The sequence below is a fragment of the Lipophrys pholis genome, assembly GCF_963383615.2.
Source record: "Lipophrys pholis genome assembly, chromosome: 22".
Lineage (NCBI taxonomy): Eukaryota > Metazoa > Chordata > Actinopteri > Blenniiformes > Blenniidae > Lipophrys > Lipophrys pholis.
The window spans coordinates 12,133,718-12,151,071 of NC_137644.1; the positions used below are offsets into that span (position 1 = coordinate 12,133,718).

Sequence of the window (17,354 nt, forward strand, 5' to 3'; positions counted from 1 at the left end):
CCTGTTATAATTTAACCAACAGCCCTTGAAAGCCTCAAATGAGGGTTATTTTTGCACTAGGAAGTTTATATTAGTTTATTCCCCGAATGCCGCTCAAGCTGGCAGTCAGTAGACTGTATGATTTATTAATGCCTCTTAAAAGCCTCACATTTTGACTATCGGTGGTTGCTAAGAATTTACCAGTGTTTTCTGAATGCCTCATGAGCAGACTTCAACTGATACCATTTGGCAGGGCCTTCTCTTGGAGCCAGTTTACATGAGGCCTAAACAAGTGTCAAGCAGAAGTTAAAAAGGCACTACAATTATAGAATATCCGGGAATTCTTCTGGTTATGATAGTTGCTCAACTTCAACATTGACTCTTCTCTGATGCTTCAATGGGCACATAATTATAATGTCACACTTTACACCCTAAAAAGCTGTATCAAACTGACTTGAACGTCCAAAATAAATGTGTGGAAGGAAAATATGGCTGACGCATGTTAAAAAAAAAAAAGTAAACTTCACTCGGACTGATTCGGGACTTTGCACCGACACACACAAGCAATGGCGACAGCTGACATACAAAGTGATCGACCTCGATTGGGAGTGATTTGTGGTGCGGCATCTTGTCCAAGGACACTTTGGCCACATTGACAGACACGGCAGGATTGAACCGCCAATAACAAGATTGGAAGGGAAACCTGTTCTCCCACCTGAGCCACCTCCGCATTTCCCCCCCAAAAAAAACATGCAATGCACTTTTGGAACTTTTTTTTTTATTTCCCCGAGAAATGTTTGATATGTCAGACTACATAAACACTGGCAAAAGGCCAATACGCGGATATATGTGTGGACAGAGGACGGAGTGGGATTGCTAAAACGATGACTCTCAACTTTAAAACTACCGAGTTCCAGGAGAATACGGACTGGGAGCCATGACACTCCGAAGGGAAGTCATTGTTAATGGTACTTGTGTTAATCCGCTTGTTCCATTCGAATACAGCTCACCTCAGTTTTCACCAGCAGCCGAGTCACGTCTGAACCATATCCCGGTAAATAAAGAATGGAGAGGATTCAGCCCAGACGCCAAGGCGGGTTGTCTATCTCCATTCACGCCACAAACTGAACTCCACCATGAACTGACGTATGTTTTGACAACACACTGGCTCCTCTTCTTTTTTTTTTTTTTTTTTCAAAGATTGACTCTGCACTACAGGTCAGAAGTCAACAAAATACAATTTCCCTTCGCTCCTCCCGGAGGCCGCGATGTCAGAGAAATAATTAACTCGCGCTCTATATGTTAGATATATGCCTCATCCTCGTGATGCAAATGACCCGCTTTGTATACACTCAATCCCTCCCCAGAGCAAAGTGCAATTGCTTGAGAGTGTTGTGTAACAATACAATTACACGTCCGTCTCTCATCCCTGGATTAGTGTGCAGCTTCTCTTTGAGAATTCTTAAAGCTTTGTAATTATATTTCTGTTACAAGAAGAAGAAGAGAAAAAAAATGCATGCGTGGAGAAGGTTTTTTTTTTTTGAAGGGAAGTCTGCGAAACACTTGTTGCTGTCAACTTCCCGATCGCTTTATAGTCATTCTCTGCATCACCGCTGCTTCCTTTTCAGTCCACAGAGAAATGACTGCCATTTGAATGTGTTTGTGTTAATCCGAAGGTTTCTTTTTGTTTGTTTTGGGTTTTTTTTTTTTTTGGTCAGAGTCCGTGCATCGCCACATGCAGCACTACGAGGTGGAGTACCTGCAGTTTGCCTTCCGCTGGATGAACAACCTCCTGATGAGGGAGCTGCCACTGCGCTGCACGATCAGACTGTGGGACACCTACCAGGTACACACACACACACACACACACACACACACACACACACACCGACACAAACCAAAGCGGCGAGCTGCTGCTATTGTTCTCTCTTTGTCTTATCTGTTCTTTTTTTTTAATTTTTAATTCATTCGTCCCATGCGACTCTGCATGAGATTCCAGAAAACAGGGAAATTCTCTGGTAATGGCATCTCATGATTGCCTCAGAAGTGGAGCTTTTTGTGTTCGCTTCTATTACATGCCAGTCAACGCAGCAGTGGGACGCAGAAAAATTATAATAATAATAATAACAATGGTTTGGGTTGTTTTTTTTTTTATGAAGGATTTCAAACAGTTCGGCTCCTTCTCTGACACAGAGCTTGGGATGAAGCCCGACTATGCTGCACAGCCCTGTCACTGAATCATGGACTCTTTGGGCTTCACGTTTAGCTGCTTGAGTGTGCATGTCCACTCAGACGCAAGTTTTGATGATAACTTTGTTAGAATTGTACCTGGGGAAAAAAGCAGAGCAACAGAGCTTTAACCATATAAACTTTTCATCATGGTGGTCCTTAGGACTTTTGAAATATTAAAAGATTTATTAGTGTAAAACACATGTGCTTCTCAGTGCAGCGAAAAATGCACCGTAATGTTGTTGAACTGCCAAATACTCTTAAAGTTTAAGTATTAGTAAGAAGAAGCAGAAACAGTCAGTTTTTTGACGATTCCACAGCAAAAAGGTAATTCACAAAATAAACCCTGGTGCCTTTGTCTTAAGGATTAAAAAAAAACCATGTAAGCTTTATGTGATACCATTCTTGTCCTTTGGGGCAGTGTTGAGCTCTTTGAGTTTTGGCAGTTTGCTGGTAAATAATTGATAAATAAAATGATAAAAAAAACTTCAACCAACATTATAGTAATTATTGCTTCTGACTCACTGTACCACCTTGTGGTTTGACACAGTATTACAAGACTGGTGGCTGGATCACTTGATTTGCCCACCATGTCTCTAATAATACTTGCACCATTGTCTATGACAGCCTTTAAATAACCTTTAAATACAAACCTTTAATTTGAATTTGTAGTGGCGCAGAGTATACGTGATGAAAATGTCTGCATTTTCTCAAAAACATGCAATTACTTCAGAAATCACCACAATCACAACATAAAGCCAATTTTAATACCTTCCGCTGCAAAATACAGTGAAGCCTCTTGCAGGCCTGCTTTGGCCCACGGGCCTCATGTTTGACACCCTTGATCTATAATGAAAAGGTGATGTTTCTCATTAGAATTCAGTCAATCTGAAAAGATGACCATAATGAACCAGCAAATATATTTGTGAAGCATTGTGGGATTAGGTGATTCTTTGCTGAAATAAAAGCAATGGTGGAACAAAAGGCTTTAGTGGATTGGACATATGTTTTAATTGTCATTTGATGGGTACTGTGCTCTTGAGTGTGTGCGTGCGTCAAAGTAAAGCCTCTTACTTTTGACCCAGAAGTGTAAATGTACGAGAGAGAGAGAGAGAAGGAATCTTAATCCTTCTCAAACAAATTGGGACTGGTTCGTCCTGCTGGCCTGTGACATTTACACAGAAATTAGTAGGCAGCACCTTCGGCTGCGCCGGACTCTTAACCTTGACCGAGTGCTGTCGATGCGGCCTAATGTGGCCCATCGATTCGGCGGCGCGTGCTGGAACGCGCGCTGATAGTCGGAGGCGGCTTGAAATAGAGTACATGAAATAGATTTTCCAGTTGATGCGGCGTGTTGACAGTGTGAGACACGCGATCACGTCAGAGTGTCTGATTAGGTGAGGAGCGTCGAGAGGAGGAGAATGAAGTGTTAAAATGAACTTCTCCATGGGTGACGCTGCCAGCTGTGCCAGGTGTTTGCACAAGCGTGGTTTTTTTTTGTTTTTTTTCTTCTCCCTTTGTTGCTGGCATGGAATCCCTGGTGTCTGCCCCGGCTTAATTAATTTTTATTGCCTCTCAATATAAATTTCTCTTTAGTGTTGGTGGCCTAGAGGTTACACAGATGGACTGTGGATCGGTTTGCTGGTTCATGACCTTTGACCCCCACCAGCTCCCCGGTGCGCCTTAGTGTGGCGGCCCAATAAAGTACCGTTATTTTGTCTTTTTTTTTCTTCTCTTCTCTCTGATATGTTTGAAGTCATTTTGTTCTTCATATGTGGCCAAATTCCTTTTTCTCATCCTGCAAAACTTTGTTGTCCCACTTTGTTGGTTTTTCATAATTGATTTTATCCATATGGCAACCCCCCCCCCCCCCCCCCCCCCCCCCCCCCCCTGTTGTGGGCATTGTGTTTCTTTCTTTTTCATAAATCTGAGGCTTTTTTTCTTTTTTTAAAGGTTTATTCTGTACAGGCCTATTTTGTCTATTTGTCTCTTTATTTATGTTCTCTTATTTTGTGTTTGTGACTGCCTTTTCTCTTCCTTTTTTTTTTCTTAATTTTTGTTTTCTTTCTATTTTTTTCCTCATCTATTTGTGGATTTTTTCTGTCATTTTGTAATTTGTTTTTTCTTGTTACCTGTTTTTCACAGTATGGCCCTTTTCTGTCTTTTCACAACTGTTTGACTTGTGACTAGTTGTTTTTTTTTGGGGGGGGGGGGGGGGGGGGGGGTACTAAAATTGGTTTCTTCTTGTATTTTCTCTCTTTTGAGAATTATCCTTTTCTCTTCATAATCCTCTGTTAGTGTTTTCTTTCTTTATTTGGACTCATGTAGTGTTTCTTTGTCATTTTGAGTCTTTTTGTGCACTTCCTGTCTTTTGGGCTATATTAGTAAGGCTGTCTTGTGTTTCTCCATTGTACTACTTTTTGTTTACGTTGCACCTACATAGAACTATAGAGTTACCCTTTTTGGTCCTTATGCCTTCTTGGATTATTTAGTTTTTGTAAAGATTGGGATTTTCGTGTGTTTGCTAATCTTTTACTTGATGAGACATTTTTGCTTTCGCTTTCTTTTGTGTCTCTTTCATCAAGTTTTTCTTGTTTTTGGCAATTACTTGGTGTCCCTTTTGGGGACTTTTGATTTCGTGTTTTTCGGTGGTTTTTATGTCTCCCTCAGCGTCTCCCAGCTCAAGCATCCTTTGATGCTTCTCACTCTTCATTATAGCAGGATTGTTCCTTGTCGTCTGTCCGTTTGGCTTTTATGTTTGCCTTGCTCGAAAGTTGAGTCTTTTCAAGTTGAACTCTAAAATCCACGACTCTGAAGCCCCCGGCGTGAAGTGCAGAATGCAGCAAAGTGAGTGAAGTTCACATTTGAAGTTGATTGAAGCGGCTTCCAGTTCACACCAACGTGACCAAGCCAAACATGAACTTTGATCAAGTAACAGTGGTAAGAGGAGGATGAAGGAAAGAAGGAGAAAGTAGTTGAGAGGAAGCGCCATTTTTTTTTTAAGGAAAGGGGAGAGTGTGAAGTGGAAAAAGTGTGCGAGGCTGTACATAGATGGGAAGAAGGTATAAATAGAAGTGAACTTTGTAGAGAAAGACGAGGAAATGTCAAAACATTCAACACGGACATGCAGGAGCGATAGCTGAAGTGCATGTTCTGATTTCAACAAACCATTGCTTGATTTGATAAATATCAAATGAAGCGTGTCTGAATATTTATGACTCTTCTCGGACTTTGGACAACATGAAGTGCATTGCTTCTGACAGGTTGAAGCCAAATAGCATCAAGCGATGCTTTTTTTTTTTTTTATCTCAATTGAATTCTGACACCTCGTGAAGTTTTTTTTTTTTTTTACCAATGTCAGTGCACTAGGAGCATTTTAATTTCACCATAACTCCCAAAGAAGGGATCAAACTTTTTCCACGTTTAATTTTTTTTAATTTCTCTATTTTAATCATGGGAAAATAAGAAATCTCCGTTCACGTATGATTTGTGTGAATCACTCCCGAAAGAAAGACAAACAATTTTGCAGAATCTGCTTTACTTTTCAAAATGGAAGGAATTCCACACAAACAGCCAGATTTTGCAGCGGATCAAATATCCAGAGATTACACTTTTTTTTAACCCTAACCCCCTCATTTGAATAAATATTGGATTGTTTTCTGTCGTGGAGTTACAAAATAGATGGATTCGGCACATGATTAGACAGTTTTCATCGGGCCAAAATGTTCCTGAGAATGAAAACAGTCATTTAAAGGGGGAAATTTGACTTTTACAAAGAACACTGACGGGAGATTGTCATGCAGCTGCTTTTCAGCGTTAAGCCACATTGGCAGGAACGTTGTCGTATAACAAAGTAGATTTATTTTCAAGCACTTGCAAGGATCTACTACATGCAACTGAATTGGTCGACTTGAGCTCTCATGAGCTAAACGTACTTGTCTGAAAGTTACGAGCTTGAAATAATTAAGTTGTCATGTTTGGCTCAAGTGCACTTGTAAGTATACAATTATGTTATTCATGCTGGCTAGCTTGACTTCCCATTGGTTTATTGCCCGCATGAGCCTCAATACTCAGATTACAAACCCTTCATACCTCTAGAAAAACTGTGAACATGTATATCACTCATCATTTTGCCTCCAGCCTGAAATAATTGGGTTTTTTTTGTCCTAAAATATATTGAAATAATTGCGAAAAAGAACCTTAACATTGTAGTGTTTTAGTATTAAATCCACTACAAATTAATCAGTGAAATTTCACTGCATTCCTAAAACAAAGACAGCATCTCAAGACCAAGAAATGTTTTAACTAAAAGGAATGAAAACACTTTTTATTGTTTGTTTCCAAGACTGTATTTTCATGTGCGATGACGAATAAAACTAAAAAAAGTCCCAGATGTCTGTGCAGCCAAAGTACCTTTTAAACTTCATGCTCCATTCACTGTTATTAACTTGTCCTTGCTGAGTCGACAACAGCAATCATGACCTTAAAAAAAATAAACAGCTTTAACAAACACAACCCTGCCAGTGGAATTTCACCACGCAAAGAAGCAAAGGTGCGGCACCTGTGAACAGAATCGTATTTCTTCTGAGGTGAAAGAAAAGTGAAATCTCTGTGGACCAGCAGCTGGTCAGCTTTCCATTCCATTTACTTGGAGTCCCTTGTTTTTATTTCCACCACACTGAAGATCCCTTGTACATTTTTCAATGACCCACTGTCACCAAAGCGACGGAGCGTGACGTGGTCAATTACTCTCTATTAATGGACGAGTGAATGGAGTGAGGGGGGAGGAAGACATGAAATGAGTACATCTATTACATGTTTTTTTTTCTGAACATGCGTTAAGGTTCTTCAAACAATACCCTGAATGATCCGGCTGGGCTCTCCTATTTAAAGTGTTTCGCTGTATATGACGTGTCCATGGTAACATCATGCATCCTCAATCGGGAGCTCAGTGGAAATATATATTAGCTGCTTATCCCTCGCCGCCTCTGAACGCAAACACAGTTCATGTCTCCGGAACGGAGTCTGTACTTTGACGTATTAATAGGCGATGACCCATGTTGGTGCATCTCCGAGCAGCCTCACTTCAACTTTTGTATTTTTCAGGAAGTACTTTCGCTCGCTTATCGTTATCCGTTGTTATTTATGGCAGTTACGTGAACCATTCGCAAAACGTTGCTAATGCACTGTGTCCCACGTACAATAGCGCAGTAAAAGAACACTCAAGTTGTTTACATATATAGCTATTTCAGAGACGCTATGAGAGTAGAAAATATATTGCCACAGTTTTTATCATATGCCCCAAGCAAAATATCAATTTGACACTCTGTGTAAAAATTGTCTGGAAAAACTGTAATTGGAATATTTGTACACCAAATTCCTCACTCTTCTGTTAGAATATTCAATATTGTACTTTGACCCTGCAGTAAAGGGCATTTTCCTTATTCTGTAACCAATAGAAATACATCCACTGTATTATACGCAATCTAAATACGTCAAGCAAACTTTGAACGTACAGTTTCCACTTTTTACTGGGAGTATGAATACAAATAGAATGGACATCAATCCATGGGTCTTTAACTTAGAATAATACGCTGGAAGTAAAGCAGTGAGAAAAAACATTTTTTTTAAAATCACGGAGGAAAATGTTGTGAGAGCTTTATTCCTAGACTTCATAACTAAAAGCACCATTTAATCCACCTCATCACATCTCATTGAATCAGCATAGCCTGCCTTGTTACTTTTATTTTCGATAGTTCAGCCTTGTTGAGCTTGATAATTAGGAAGCAAAGCGCTTTTTTTAAATTGTATAGAATTTGGGGAAATTATTCGATATAACGTTAAATGTATTTCACCCCTTTATTGATGGTAACAGATGACACATGGCGAAACAAATGTAGTAAACCATCACAAATCAAGGACCCAAAGCAGCGACAAGTTGCTCAGCCTGTGAAGTGAGCGCCTGATATGCGAGACCATAGGAGTTTATATACAATTTACAGTAGGAACCGACACGGAGAGGTACAGGTTTACAACAACAAAAAAAAAAAAGAAGAATGTTGTCCTGATGGGTAAATCACTAGTGCGCTGCATGCTTGCGCGTGTGGGACACAGTACCGGGTAAAAATAGTCAGCATGCCTGCGATGAAGCCACAGACTCCAGAGACAGAGAGGTCTTCTCTTTAAATACTCTTCATACCCATCAGCCTCCGCTGACACACGGCAAGCTTAGGAGTCTTCACAGCCCATAAACCAAGAGAGGATGAAAATCAAATCATTGTAGAAACCAATAATAGTTACCATTTTTTGTAACGTCCTCTTTAAATCTTTGAAAAAGTCTCGTGTAAAAATTGACCCTTCAAATTCCTTTCAAAAAGTCCCTTTGTTTTTTTTGTTTTTTTAACTTTCATGTATTTAGGTTAGTGCCCTATAAAGGTTGGACAAGTGAGAGTGTTGGATAGAAGGATATCCCATGGATTTAACATCGCACCCTCGCTGATTGTTACCCTCAATGCAAGTTAAACACGGGCCTTAAGCCCCGTCGTTCCCAGTTAAAAAAAAAAAAAAAAGAGGTTAGGGTTCAGGAGGAAGGATTGATTCGAGCTTCAGTGAGATTCACAACGAATCGGGGCTCAAAATGATCTTCTTCATGATTGTGGAGGGAAAGCTTGTGGCGCCGTCCGGCCCAAGACCCAAGGAATGAATGATTAAACAGTGTTGTTGCTTGGTTGTGACTCGACAGCAGCGCGAGCACACATTGTACTCGTAATCCATCCTTTAAATATTTGATGCGTTACAACAACGTTTGGATCGCCCCGAACAGCACGCTCGCCCCCCCCCCCCCCCCCCCGTGAAAACACGTCACGAATCTGGTTTGGGGAATCGGACCGTTTTCGTCCTCATGAAACTTTGAGCAGAGCCGACAGCGAAGCACGGAGCTGCTGTTTGCCTCCGTGATTCAGCTCCTTTCCATCGTCCTCGTTCAGAATTAGAATAATTTATTAAATTTTTTTTCCCATCTCTGTTTTCACTCCCCCTCGTGGCCCCTCACCTTGTCACCGTTCCTCTAAACTCATCTCAGATTTACTCGTCCCTCCTCGCCTGCTCTCCATCACTCCCTCACCCTTCGCCGACCATCACACAACATCCAGCCAGATTGATTCAATTATGTTTTTTTTGTTTTTTTTTGTAGGTTCAGGTATGTCTTCCCCTGTTTGTCATGCTTTGCCAACCTCTTGCTCTCAGACAGTTATCATTTTCCGCCGATTAGATGCTGCGCCTGTTGTATTGACTTTTGACCCCGAGCTAACAAAACACTTTCTTTATTTATGTGTAAATAAAGCAGGTTTTTTTCTTATTTTTTAAGCGGTTTCATCCACTCTTTCATGACATATAGCGGTGACTCACCACGTCGCTGCATTTCCGTTCACAAAAACAGCTGAATCTAATCTAATGTAGACACAAAGATGCCGGCCTCAGTGTTTGGGATGATCATGATTGCTGGCAATAAACTGGAAGACCTTGCCCTTTGCCGCTGAGCCCAGTGTGTATATATATCTCTATACGTGTGTGTACTTGGTGAGATTTTAACCCGAGTGTTGTAACGTCTCCGTTGTGGTCTCCTCTCTGCAGTGTGGCCATCTGCTCTGTCGCTCCATCCAACACAAGACAGGACAGCTCCCCTCTCTCTCCGCCTCTGTCATCTCTCCACTGCATTAGGTTTTCTCTTTCTTCCGTTTTTTTTCGGGGCTCTCTTGCTCGCACTCTTCTTATTTTATCTCGAGTTTTTCTTTTGTCTATTGATCTAGAAAAAAAAAGCTGGGGGGGGGGGTGTAAGAGGAGAAAGACGCCGGGATGAATGATTCAGAGCGGAGCACAGACACAGGCAGACAGACAGGGACCAAATTATCCCTGTTGCGTGGAGCATGAAATTAGCGAGTAGCTCAGTGTGGCAGCATTAGCATGGCTGTTAAAGAGATATTGTGACACTTTCGCCTTCCGAAGCGCCGTCCTCTTTCCATATGGTCGCTCAGATTTGCCAGGCGGGGGGGGGGGGGGGGGGGGGGAGAGAGCCTGTTGAGCGTCGTTACTGACCACGTTGGGGAAAAAACCGCCGGGCACAATGCGACGGCATTTAAGGGCCACTGGTGGGCGAACGTGGCAATTTACCGCAACACAGATCAGAAGATTAGTTTAGATTGAGATGAAAAGAGCAGACTGAACAAATGGAATGAGCACAGTAGACGGCTTTTATACATACGCTGCACTCAGTGGTGCCTGCGTGTCGCTTTCATGTTCCTCTGTATCACAGCTAACACCCTAATGAGTAGAAGAAAGTAATGAAGCGTAGCTAATTAAAGGAGAATCCTGAGGATCTTACTTTCTTTTTACTTCTATCGATAATGTACAGGCATTTAATGTACATATAAAGTAAGTTGGTTTGTGTCAACTAAAATATTTTGTTTAAATTGGTAAACCTATTGGAAGAGATACTGACTTGCCAAGAGCAGTAACTGCACGGAAGCAAACATTATTTTCCAAATGTTGCATAATGTATGTAGCATAAATGGGGCCTGAATAGAACAAACATTTATCAGTACTATATGTTGTCCAACCGGCAGCCCCGACTCAACATGAATTAATGTAGACTGTAAACTTTTTCCCCTCTCATGCTCGGAAGGGGCCTTTTGTTAGTTGATCTACAGCTTTAATGTTGCTAAGAAAGAACAATATACTTATGGTTGAGCCACAGGGTGGGTAGTGTACCGATACTGTATCTCATTACTGGCACAGTTCTAGATTACGGTGAATCATTCATGCAAATGTGTTCCTTCCAGGACAATAGTGCCACTCCTTGTTGCATTCTTGCACGTCTTCATTTTACTGAAATATCACAAAATGTCCATCAGTTAGAGAAAAATGAATAAAACCCAGAACTCGTCATCTTTACTTTTCCTGTCTAATTTTTGTCTTTTAGTGTCAGCCGATCTAATTGGTGACACAAGTAACTCCAGACAGGACACATTGGAAATCCACACAGACCTCGATGACTCCCTTATATGCACACTCCCACATGAAAATTCCAATCTCTCTGCCTGTCTGTCATGCTCTCACTGTCATGAGGATTAATGTTCCTCTTTTATTTATTTATTTTTCCTCCTTACTTTCTTGATGTCGGCATGAAATGAGCAGAAATGGAAGTTTCACACTGGTCCACGCTCATCTACACATCATACAGAGTGACAAGGACACCAAGTGGATGAAATCAATAGCAAAGTAAAATACCCATGCCTTTATGTCCTCCTCATTAACTCGGCTGTTTTGTGCTTTAAAATGTTGCCTAAAGCTGGACACACGGGACGAGGCGCTTCAGTTTAACATTTTTTTTTTCCCCCTCCTCTTTATCTTTTCAAGTGGATTGCATCATCACTCCACTGCCGTCACTACCCCCCCCCCCCCCCCCCGATGTTACATCTGATGTCTTGATTTCCAATTCAGAATATTAATTCCTCGCTATTTTGTGTTTAAATTTATTCCCACTCACTGTCTCGACTCCGGGCGTTGAATTACACACAGGAATACTTCGACAGCTTGTAGCAGTTAATGTCAACTATCACCAATCACTAATGCCGTCATGTTCCTGCTCATATAATGTGAAAAGAGCTTTTTTTTTTTTCCTCTTTTCTACAAAGAAAAATATCAGCCGGACGCCAGGGCTTCATCAGGCTCCTTTTTCATCTTACATCACCCCTCAGCACGGTCACCTTTTCACCTTGTCTGCACTCGGTTCGTCATGGTATCGAGTTAGTCCCACATCAGGCCGCTTTGTTTTGGAGGGATGAGACTAGTCAGACAGCCGACGCAGCACTTTAAAGATGCTGTGACATTGTAATACGCCTTCTCGCTCTCCCTTGTCTCCTCTGTTCACCCTTAGCCTCCTTTCTACTCCGGCTGCACTCCTCCTGCGCTCCAGATTAAATCCTCTCACTGTACCCGCGCCCCCCCCCCATCCCCACCCCACCCCCTGCTTCCCTCCATTCTCCTCCCACCACCCTCGCCGTTCTCTCCGCACTTTGATCAGCGGCGCTTGTCAATCCGAGTCTCGCGTGTCTCAGCCAGTATGGCGTCCCTGACACGAGGAGGCTGGGGGGACCAAGCATACCAATGGAGTAGGAGGAAGGGGTAGAGACAAGTCTGTCAGAGTCACCTTGACTTCCCGTGACAAACTTTATTTTGCAAATCATAATGACGAGACAGCCTCGAGCCGAAGCAGCAGCGGTGGATGGTTCAGGCGGGAGCGAGGGACGGCGTGTCAGATACGGAGAGTGAGGTGGGTGGGAGAAATTGAGAGAGGCAGAAATGACTGGTGGGCAAGCCGAAGAGGCCCATTTACATTTCAGTTACCCGCGTTCAATTAAAAAGGCTGTGCCATTATTTAAATGTATGTCAGAATACATAAACATATCAGTTAAGTATTAAGATACTACATACAGGTTAATTAAAGGACGGACTGAAAATGCCTGTCTTCAGTTTTGTTTTCCTTTTTTTAATAAACACTTTTTTTTCTTAGACAGGCTCTTCCTCAACTGTATTTAATAAATAATGAAGAGCTGCCTCCCTCACAGTATGTTCTCGTTCCAACTTTAGGCCTCCGCCTAAAGTGTGTTCTGTTCTGTGGGAAACGAGTCCAAATGGCTCTTTGAGTGTTGAAGGTTGCCGACCGCCGGTCCAGATGACTGTTCCACTTACGGCGTTAGATGAGAAGATCGATGCCACTAGTCCACACAGCAAACTATGAAGTGAGAACCAAGAGAAGCATGACATGAAGACAAGAAGCCCACTGGCGCATAGCTTTCTTCAAACATTAAAAACCACATCTGTCAGCCTGTCTCTCTGCATTAAGACCAGAAGCAACATTTGTGGGCAATAAAACTTCACACTTTTTTTTTTTTTTCCCCTGTATTTTCCCACCTTTTTAAAGTCTGCTGATGTGTACAAGAAAAATGAATGAACTGAGTTCTTTGTTTCTTAATAGTCTTAGAAATAAAAAATGAAACTCCCCTTCACGGTCTTTGCTGAGCAAATCTAATTGCTTTCTACCTGCAATTCAACAGGAGAGAGCGCTCGATCTTCTCGAACTCAGACAAGAAAACTTAAGAACTTTCTATACTAATTTTTCACGTTTCCTCTGAAAGCACTTTGATCAATTCTCATCGGGTTTTACTTATACAAAACTTTGTGTTATTGACGTGTAATTGAGCCGTCAGAATTTGGGACGGGCAGACGTCGACAACGAAATAGTTAAAATCAATCAACCGCAACTGTTTCCAGGTTCATTCTTCCAATTGTACAAACCAGAGCTCATAATATTACACGCATCTAAAACCGGTACTTCGTAGTTTTGTGTATTTTGCCTTCAAGCTCCATCGTGAGCAATTTCTGTTCATGTTGTAATAATGCATTGGTAAAAATTCAATCACAGCTTTCTGATTTATTGCCCGCAGACTAAGAAACAGAGGATTGAGTGACAGACAATTGTTGAACGTTGAGAGCAGAGTAGAGATGGTGGCGGCGGTGGCGGCGGTGGCGGCGGTGGCGGTGACGCCGGTGGCGGCGGTGGCGGGGCACGCGGAGGACTAGAGTGGAATTCAGCACTTCTCTGCCCCTCAGAGTTCAGTGGTGCCCTCAACCATGAACCCACACACACACACACACACACACACACACAGACATGACCTCATAGGAAAAAAAAGGAAATTAAAACTTGGTGAATCTTCGGGGAGTGATAAACGTGCTCCTGCATGCCACTCATATACTCACTCACCTGTGATGGTGTGTGCAAGTGCGTGTGCGTGTGCGTGTGCGTGTACGCTTTCATTGTTTGGATTGCAGCTGCGAGGCTCGATCAGAAAACTAATCATCTGTCAGTTAAAACTCAGTCCCTATGGGCTATTGTGCCATCAGGTTGACAACCTCACCGGGATAGAAGAAGAAGAAATACGACTCACCACAACTTGTTGTTACCTTACCTCACCTTAAACTAACCCCTTCACCAAAGAAAATGGAATCATTTTGCCATTAGGAGCTCTATTTTGTCCCCACAGTTTCACGAGTGTACCCACCATGGCAATAGTCCCAGTGGCACAGTGAGCAATTCAGTTGACGTTCCAACCAGTATAGAAGCACAAGAACACGCACACATTTACTCTGTCAAAAGGATTTCTCATAATCGCACAAACTAAGTGAGAGGCAAAGCAGGAACCCGAAACAACAGGGGACGCACATAAAGGCGTAGGAAGCGAAGTGAAGACTAAACAATAATTCAAGAAAACATTTCACGTGTTCATATCTGTGTATCCATTATTAATCTGTTTATTCCCGCCTTCCTGGAGGGAAACTCAATTATCACAGTAGAAAGGCAGTTTCTGTTAATTCCTACGGAGTTATGGCTCACTGTTATACGGCACATAAATGAGCATGGTGCTTAAAGAGCAGCACTTACAGTTGATTACAATCTCTTCACAATGTGGGAATAAAAAACACTTCACCCTCTCAAGTCCTCTAAATTAGTGGTAAACTGTGATAAACATGCTTGAAACACTGGAAAGGAAGTGCAGCCATTGTTTTTCTTTTCTTTTAACAAACTCACTTGTACCAAAGAGACGGAGTCTTTTCGTGTGGGAGTGTTTTTTTTTTTACTTCCCTTAAAAACAAGTCGGATTGTGAAGTTTTACTTTATTTCAGGTCAGTTGTATTTTTGTTTAAAGACAAAATGTGCTGTGTTTCTTCTTCTGTGTGTCCGGTCGATTGATCAGTGTGATTCCACGCTACTTCAATTCCATAAATTAAATGACGACCTGCCAGTCAAAAGGCCGCATGTCCCCGATTTTGAATTGCTGTTAATTTGCACACATGCAATTTCAGCTACACTTTCGGTTTTTAAATGACTTAAACTATTATTCACAATCCTCTGACTTTCTGTCGCTAGGCAGCATGCAGCGCGTCGGAACGACTCGGCCGAGAAGAGGGCTTTTTTCTTTTTTTCTTTTTATATAATCCTGACCCCGTTCTAAAACAGATTATCACAGATTTTTGTCAATCTGAAAAAAAGACACTGCGACACAGTGTCATTAAAACTGTCTGTCCGGGGGGAGATGAGTTACGTTGCCATCTCTCACTGGCATCAAGCTGCCTCGCTCGGCTCCGTCAGTCTTCCTCGCATCTTTTCGTTTTCTGTGCGGCGTGTTTCCTCGCTGGTCATCTCTCCTCCACCCCGCAGGCTCAAATCAACAAGCGCCTCTCCTGTGTTGAATCGACTACCACATCATCTGGCAGATATTTAAAGTTACTATGTTTTAGTGCTGCAATGCTGTATCATTTGTACTGCTTTTATTTTGAAACTCAAAAAATATTCGGCTCCAGTTTGCTCCAACTTGTTTTGCTATATGTCTTCGGTACATACGTTTCCTTGAAGTACCCAGTACACGACGACTTTGTAAGGCTAGACTGTTGACAAATGTTAATGACATAACGTACAATATCCAGTTGGCCTGCATAAGATTATTACGATCGCTGCGACACTCTTGATTTATAGTGATATCATTTTAAAGCTGCCTGCTGAGATTCTCACTATAAGCTATTTACGCGGGCGTTTTCTTCCAGCCTTCCGCTCTTCACGTAAATAACTCAAGCTCCGGGCGCGAGCTGAGGCTCAGCTGTTGCATCCTTTATCTCCAGTTTTATACTGTCACGTTCGTTCAGAACGCTCCGCTTGGAGCTGCCTGGCTGAACTGCCGGGTTACGCAAAGGTAATCCCCCCCCCCCCCCCTCCAGCCAAGCACAATCTCAAGTTCTTATTGGCCATGAGGTGACCTGGAATCGCATACAGCAGGTCTACAGTTAAACTCGCCGACAAGTCTGCTCTCCGAAAAGCTGGCATGTGAAGATGTGCTTTGGATATTACATCCAATCTTCAGCGGGGCACACACTGAACTCCTAAGTCACTTACACTCAAAGGGCCCGGTAATTATCCTCCCTCTGATGGGGAATGAATAGCACAGGGAACATCTCATCCTTTGTCTTTCTCTCTTTTTCATTCTCCCCCGCTCATTGCAGAGTCATAAAGAGGGGAAAAAAAAAGAAAGAAAGTAAGCCAGCGAACACAACGAGGGGCTGAAGTATAAAGATGTGCAAAGCAAAAGGGGGATTTGTATCTCTCTTTGTTTCCGTCACCTTGTAAATGGAAATTTCCAGATTGTGACTGAAAGATGTTTTATATTCTGCTCTTTTCTAACTCCTCTGCCTTTTTTTTTTTTTGTACGTATGGCTAAATACATCATCCCAAAACAAGTCTAAATCTTCCTTTAAATGAAATGCGATGAAAGGACGGCGGCAGTTTGAGCTGCACTGAGACGCTTTGCTTTACATCCTTAAGCCGCTGTTTGAACAGTGTAACATGCAACTTTTCGCGAATCACCTTCAGAATTTACACCTTTATTTCTCTCACTCTCTCGTTCTCTCTCTCTCTCTCGCCAGGCTGAACCGGAGGGCTTCTCCCATTTCCACCTCTACGTGTGCGCGGCCTTCCTGGTGCGGTGGAGGAAAGAGATCCTGGAGGAGAGAGACTTTCAGGTAGTGTGCACGCAGGAGACAAGGGGGGCGCTGTAAACCTTTGGCTCTTCCGACTCATAAGTAGGACACCGGCTGGCAGGCGCGCTCACGCGCACGCACCCAATTGCACAATACAGATTTCCACACGAAGGCGAACACGCTGCATGTTTTTACACCCAGCTGGCCGCGACGATGGTGATGCACTGTATAAAGCTTTCATATCTATGCAGATTGATCCGCGCCGTTATGTAAAAGAAAAAAAAAAGAAAAAGCATTAACACAGTCCGCCAGGCTGCGGAGTTGTTCATGGCCTACATCCCTCTCCATTACCTCCCCCGGTCATTAACTGCGAGGTTCAAAAGTCGTTGTGAGTGCATTAGTAGATGACAGTAGACAGCTGCCAGAAGGTGACTTTGGTTGCCAAGCTCACAGGGGGACCTGCCTCCTTAACAGTAGCACCACAGTCAAATATCACAGAGAGTGGGGAGAAAAAACCATCTCTCTGCTCTCCAGTTTCAGTGCCCCACTCTTTCTTT

The 17,354-nt window shown here is 42.5% G+C and overlaps 1 protein-coding gene across 2 annotated transcripts in view; it reads left to right on the plus strand.

Moving 5' to 3' along the window:
* tbc1d22a (TBC1 domain family, member 22a) overlaps positions 1 to 17,068 on the plus strand; it is a 111,458-nt gene extending 94,390 nt beyond the window's left edge. For both annotated transcript variants that reach the window (XM_080491656.1, XM_080491655.1), the window contains exons 12-13: positions 1,698 to 1,825; positions 16,744 to 17,068. In XM_080491656.1, coding sequence (XP_080347782.1) covers positions 1,698 to 1,825; positions 16,744 to 16,875 — 260 coding nt within the window. In that variant the 3' untranslated portion in view covers positions 16,876 to 17,068. The remainder of the gene's footprint in view (positions 1 to 1,697; positions 1,826 to 16,743) is intronic.
* The last annotated feature ends 286 nt before the right edge of the window (positions 17,069 to 17,354 follow it).